The sequence below is a fragment of the Desmodus rotundus genome, chromosome 7 (genome assembly GCF_022682495.2).
Source record: "Desmodus rotundus isolate HL8 chromosome 7, HLdesRot8A.1, whole genome shotgun sequence".
In the NCBI taxonomy this organism is placed as follows: domain Eukaryota; kingdom Metazoa; phylum Chordata; class Mammalia; order Chiroptera; family Phyllostomidae; genus Desmodus; species Desmodus rotundus.
In genome coordinates this window covers 30317462-30324278 of record NC_071393.1, presented here as the reverse complement: position 1 = coordinate 30324278, position 6817 = coordinate 30317462, and the positions used below count along the sequence as shown (strand labels likewise).

Genomic DNA, 6817 nt, shown 5'->3' with positions numbered 1-6817 from the left:
AATCCCTGAGGTTTACAGAGAACAAAAGGGTCTCATGGGATGTCTGCTCAGAAAAGAGAAGTAGGGTGGCCAAGGCAGACCCAGAAGCTCTTTGATTCCCAATTTCTTTAAATATTATCTTGACTGTTGTATACGACTTTCTCCGAAACTCTCTCAACACCCAGCGTTTAATTGCTCCTGTGCCCAGAAGGCTCCTGCTCACTGAGTCTTGGGACATACCATAGTTCAGGCTCCAGAGGGACTAGGAGGTAATTTAAAATCTTACAAAGGTGAGAGGTGTTTTTACTTCTAACTCTGGGGAAATCATTCTAGGTGACAGGTATAGTATCCTCTCTGTGTGTGGTTCTGAATGAAAAAGACCATTTGGGGCCTACAGTTCGAGAACCTGAGCCTGATTCCATGGCACTTAGGACAGAGAGACATCTGGGATGGCAAGACCCACAACTGTATAGAAGAAACTAAAGATAAAAGGAGGAAAAAATGTGTTGTTTTCCTTACTTGAGCCAGTCATAACCCTTTCTGCCACGTAAGTGCTCAGAACAACTCATTTCTCGATTTCTACTTTTAACCGCACTCTAGAGTCTGGGTAGCAAGGACTGTTGGAACAAGTTACAATTAAAGGCTTCCTTCTCATTGTATGCATTCTCTAGGGTCCTTTCCTCCATTTACTCTATCGTAGAAGTGCATTCATTTACTTTTTGTTCATTAATCATTCATTCAGCACCTATCATGTTCTAAGCATGAGATGGTTGCTTAGGATGTAAAAAAAATTAGTTGGATATATTCCCTGACATACAGAAAATATATTTCTATGGCATGGAGAAAATGATAATTTATATGATGCAAAGATATTAAAAGGCATTCTTCTTCTGGTTCTCTTCCAAATTCTCTGAAAAATGTATATATTTCTTCTTATATGGCCCCCTTTCCTTCTCCTTTTCCTAAAATGTATTTCTCAAGGCTTAGCCTTCATACTATTTTGTCCTTGCTTTACCCTGTCTCTCCTTATTCAGGCTTAAGAGAGGTAACTACTTTCCAAATTATTTGCCATGAGATTTTCTATAGCAAATATAATAATTAACCATTATGTAGCATATTATATATCAAGTGGATCTTGAGACTATCATGCTAAGCAAAATGAGTCAGACAGAAAAGTTAAGAACCATATGATTTTACTCATATGTGGGATATAAAACTAAAAGCAACAAATGAACAAATGAGAAAAACAAACAGAAACTCATAGACACAGAGAAGAGTGTGGTAGTTATTAGAGGGAAGGGGTGGGGGTGGTAAAGGGTAAAAGTGGTCAAATGTAGGCGAAGGAAAAAGGTTTGACTTTGGGTGGTGGGCACACAGTGATGTACAGATCGTGTGTCATAGAAATGTGCACTTGAAACCTGTATAATCTTATTAGCCACTGTCACCCCAATAAATTTAATTTAAAATAAAGAAGAAGAAAATTATGAATATCATCATGCACAGTTAATCTTTACAGCCAATTCTGTGAGGTAAAGATTACCTAAGTTAATCGAAAACATTTAGTGGGCACCCACTATATACCAACCACAATTGTAAGAACACTCCGCATTTTCAAGGAGCACAATGATGGTGGCGTGAGCCCACAGGCAGGTGTGGGACGTAGTGAGGACATCACACCAAGGAGACCGGTCGGCACCTCAGCAGGGACTTGCCTAGTTTACCTTTGTTGTCCTGGCTTAATTACTTGAAATGCCCCCTTTCACTGTCGAAAGTCTCCTAGTCGTTACAATACATTAGTGAAGGTTGAGGTTACGGGTGCAGGAAATGCTTTCTGCTTCTTTAAACATGAGAAGCTGAGGCTCAGAGATTTTTAAGTTACTTACCCACAGTCACATCACAAAAAAATCATAACTTGTACTTGGGTCTTTAGATCTGTAATCCAAGTTTGTTTGTTTTTTTAATATGCTGTTGTCTCTTTCCTAAACAAATGTTTCAATCTGAGTGGAATCTTCCAGGAAAACTGTATTCATTTCTATTATGGATGCGCCCTAAGTTACTGTTTGAATTATTCTTACTTCTGTGTGTGCATGATAACTACAGACCTGTATGGTTCTAGGTCTTGAAACAGTGAGCAGTTTGAATATTTAAGATTTTTTAAAAATAGCATTTGAAGTTATAGGACAAATTTTTAAAAATAACATGGTGAGTAAAATCTCAGTCTGAGATGGTGTTATGTTCATGAAATATTCCCTCTAAATTTTCTTTGTTTTCAGGGCTTTGTCGGTTTTTATCTTACAGGAGATAATGTTTGTTTTGCTTTAGAACCAACAGAAGGGTCTCGTGTTTCACTTTGTACATTACTGACGTCGAGCGTGAGCAGAGTTCACATTTGACTGTGTTTTGAACGGTTTAGCCGGGTGGGTGCTTAGGTGTAGGATGTAGGGGATGCTGTAGACACTGAAGGCATGGCTCCCAGTCTTCTCCATTACATGTTTTATTTTTGTACCTCAACCTACTTCACAGGTATGGGTACCCGGGGGGTATTTTCTACACACTCCCCCAAAGTGGGAGTTATTTAGCCTTAGCCACGCTCATGTTCATATTAAGTCATTACATTACAAGAAGGTTTTTCCTCTTGCCCAGAGTATAGGAGTTAACAGCAGTGGCTTGGTACCCAAACACGATAGGTACCACCTCAGATGCCTCACGCCACATCATCCCATTTCATCCACCCAACAATCCTTAGAATGCAATATCATGCCTATTTGGGGGATAAGAAAACTGAAACATAGTGAAGTCACAGAATTAGTAAGCAAGACCCTAGATTTAAAACCCAATCATCCCAGCACAACAGTCTTGTCTTTCTTATCAGAATCCGCCCATCAGCAGTGATTCTATCAGCCCTCTGGGTTCATTCACTTAAACTGAAATTGTTCAGAAGCCTGCAAAGAGGCCTATGTAAATGATTGGCTTCTGCAGAGCAGGGGGCCTCCTGGGGACCACACACTCTTTCTTCAACAGCATCGGCACAAGCCCAGAGGGGCTTCAGGTCCAGATGATCTCTAACTGGAAGCCGACTAAAGTAGTCTAGAAAAAGATGAAGAATACTGGTTTTCCTCCTCTCCAGACTTGGTACTGTAAGACAATAATAACAAAGTAAATCAATTCATTAATATATTGTGATAATACTATTCTAGTTCTAACCATCACATGAAGTAAGATGCATGATCTAAACCCATCGTTCTCAGCAGAGGTGTGGGTGCCCAGAGCAACCTCAGATGGATATTTACAACATTCGATTGCTCCCCTGAACGACTGTGGAAATGCTCTGGAAAGGAATCAGAAGGATCAGGCTTCCAACCGGGTCTGTTTCAAGGCATTTACTGTTAAATAACTGGTTGTGGACATTACTTAAAATAAGTTTATCTGTTCAGTATTGAAATCTTTGTTTTCTTAGCACATTCAGTATTTCACCATGTTAATGCTTTACTTGCTTTGTATCATTTCATTAAGGAACATGGTATCTGTAGATACAGAGCCATAAATTTGCTTTACCAGCCCCTAAATGTTTTTGGAATAAAGATTGGTGACAATAATTCTATTGGCCTTGTGTCTGTCCCAAATCAGTCTCCACATCCATGCTTTCATGCCTTTTGTCTCTATCCAGACCTCCCGTGCAGGAACATGAGAAACCACACGGAGCTAACAGAGTTCATCCTACTGGGAATACCCCAGACACAGGGACTGGAGACTGTGCTCTTGGTCATCTTCTCATTCATTTACCTCTTTACCCTGCTTGGCAATTTGCTCATCCTTACGGCAATTGTTTCTTCCTCCAGTCTCCATACCCCCATGTATTTTTTCTTGGGACTCCTATCCAGTTTTGACATGTTGTTCCCATCTGTAACCTGTCCCAAGATGCTATTCTATCTCTCTGGCCAGAGCCATGCCATTTCTTATAAAGGATGTGCTGCACAGCTCTTCTTCTACCATCTCCTGGGGTCCGCCGAAGGCTGCCTCTATTCTGTGATGGCCTATGACCGCTTTGTTGCCATCTGTCACCCACTGAGGTATACGCTCATCATGAGACCTGGAGTCTGTATCAGTCTGGTCATAGGAGCCTGGTTGGTGGGTTGTCTTCATGCCACCATCCTGACCTCTTTCACCTTTCAGTTACCGTACTGTGGCCACAATCGGGTGGACTACTTCTTCTGTGACATTCCTGCCGTCTTACCCCTGGCTTGTGGTGACAGCTCCGTGGCCCAGAAAGTGGGTTCTACTAATGTTGGTTTTCTGGCTTTAATTCTTTGGCTCAGTGTTTGCGTCTCCTACACATGCATCGGGATTGCCATTTGGAGAATCCGATCAGCAGAGGGCAGACAGAAAGCTTTCTCTACATGCAGCGCACACCTCACCGCCATCCTCTGTGCATATGGGCCTGTGATCATCATCTACCTGCAGCCCACACCCAGCCCCTTGCTTGATGCTCTGATGCAAATATTAAACAATATTGTCTCACCCATGCTGAACTCCTTAATCTATTCTTTAAGGAATAGGAAAGTGAAAAGTTCCCTGAAAAGAGTGTTCCACAATGTAGTACTTACATTTCTGGAATAAGTTAAGGGTTTTGTAATGGATTTCGGAAATTTATTGTGTCTTAACATCATTCTTCTATATGACTATACTCTTCTTAAATAAAAACTACTTCTTCTAAATCATTATATTTTCTTTGCCTAATAAGATTTCTATGTTTACGTGCCTCCCTAACCTGTGGGACCCCATAAATAACTCTGTAACTAATATTATTAGTGCCTTAATTCTGGGTAAGGAATCCAAGGGGCACAGCATGCAGATTTCTTACCGCTGCCACGGACAGCCCATGTTGGCCGCTTGAGGGTAATGGGGATCTCTGTCAGTCCGAGAAGCACACTTCAACTGTCTATCTCTGTGCCAAGTCACCCCCATTTCATTTTTCTCGTTTGGAATGTAAGCATTTCCCCTTTCTGCCCATAAACAACTCAGTCTCTCCGAGCTGCTAAGACCGGTGCTAACATTTCTAGAGCACAACCTGTTCTCCAGCCACTATGGCAAATATTTCATGGATATCATCGTATTTAATCTCTACATCATGCCCATGAAGTAGAGTTTCCTTGTTGGGGGAGTGGGGGGAAACTTTGAGAATTAGAGATTTCAAATCATGGACCCAAGGTTGAACTTTAAGCACAAGCCGGATATCACACAGCTCCTAATCCCTCTAGGATCTGACTGCCTCAAAGGCCTATTGGACAATTTAGTCATCCTCATTACCTCTCTGCAGAGCTTCAAGTCCACTAAAAAACTGGTAAATGTGCACTGACATGTCACATTTCTGTATTGGCTCTACTGTTACCTTCCTTTGTTCTGTGCCCCTACTGATTGCACTCATCCACAGATGGGGCCTGCGATTGGGCAGTGAGCCCTTCATGACACATCTAGTTACGGTGAAGCCGGACACAGACTCAGGCCCTCTTAGCTCCTGCGGTCACGGTTTCCTGCTGCACCATGCTGCCAATATCCCAAAGGACTGCTTAGCGCAAAGGATTGGGCAAGCCTTCCAGTCCAGTGTTTGAAGAGAAGATGGCCTGCTTATAGGGTTCAATGATTGTGCTCATTTGGATCTCTCACCAAGTTACATTTGCAAGCTTGTCCTTCAGCAATACTGAGTTGATAATTATTTCTCAATTTTCTCCAGCATCCAGGGAGAAAGAACAGGTACCATTTACTAGGTACACACAGACACACTAGCCCTTAGTTTTCATGGCATTTTAGTGACTTGCAGGGTTTTTTTACTATTATTCTACTACATTTGTCCCATTTTCCCCCTTTGCCCTCCTCCTCCCAGCCCACCCCCCACTCCCATAATCAATCGCCACACCATCGTCCATATGCATGGGTCAGTCACACATGTTCCTTGTCTAGTGCCTTCCCCTTCTTCCCACCATTACCCCCACCCCCTCTGGTCACTGTCAGTCTGTTCCAGGTTTCCGTTGTAGAGTTTTTTTATTCTGTTTTTTACTGGTAAAGGTTTAAACAGCCTAAAAACTAAAAATCCCAAATAAAACAAATTGCTGCACTTACAAAAGGTATGCAGCATAAAGGACAAAATTAAGCCCATGCAAGTACAGATAAACGGTTTGAGGTAAATATGAGGTTTTGATGGCCCATTTTAACCTGACTAGCAAAACCTAAGATCACACAGAGTCTAATTCTCACATTTTGGGAATGCCTATTCTAGATTACATGCTGGATTCAGGTAATTCTAGTATTGGTTTGTGGTCCCATTAATGCTGGATATTGATGGAAGAACCCACATTCTATATCTGGTGAAGCCTGAATAGTGCTTATGAACAGACACTCATCACACTGATACTTATACTTGACCAATATATATTTTTTATACAATGGAAACTTCCATAAAAAAGCAATCATGTTTGTCCTTTTCACCCTTCTGTCTACAGGACATAGTCCACCGACACAGTAAGTACAGTGTAAGTTTGTTGAATGAATGAATAAATGCTACTTAGTGATTCAAATTATGATGCAATTGCATGTTTATTTACATAAAAAGAGGAACATGAGGGAAATAATGGATTCAGAACAACAACATGCACAAATTTAAATATATATTTGCATTTAGGTAAAATTAAAGGCATAGCAAAGCTGAAATCTGAATGAACTCTGACCACTTTTGGTCAATTCTCAATCAGTGTTGTAATGACAGTTTGGCACACACACACACAAACATAACCCTTTAAAATAGTTTAAGTTGCTCTTACATCTAAAACTTTAGTAAAGCTTC

At 41.1% G+C, this 6817-nt stretch overlaps 1 protein-coding gene across 2 annotated transcripts; it reads left to right on the top strand.

Moving 5' to 3' along the window:
* Nucleotides 1-406: 406 nt before the first annotated feature.
* LOC112301706 (olfactory receptor 10N1-like) lies at nt 407-4613 on the top strand. Of its 2 annotated transcripts, none has more exons than XR_006655058.2 (2): nt 407-526; nt 3177-3259. XR_006655058.2 is itself a non-coding variant. In XM_024557186.3 (2 exons), the coding sequence occupies exon 2, from the start codon at nt 3664-3666 to the stop codon at nt 4594-4596; it is 933 nt and encodes a 310-aa protein (XP_024412954.2). In that variant the 5' UTR covers nt 407-526; nt 3647-3663; the 3' UTR covers nt 4597-4613. The 2 variants fall into 2 exon arrangements, 1 of the variants encoding a protein (XP_024412954.2); XM_024557186.3 differs by lacking the exon at nt 3177-3259 and adding an exon at nt 3647-4613.
* Nucleotides 4614-6817: the final 2204 nt, after the last annotated feature.

Excerpts from the sequence above, each read along its gene's own strand:
- LOC112301706 (XM_024557186.3), top strand. The coding sequence starts at position 3,664 with ATGAGAAACCACACGGAGCTAACAGAGTTCATCCTACTGGGAATACCC.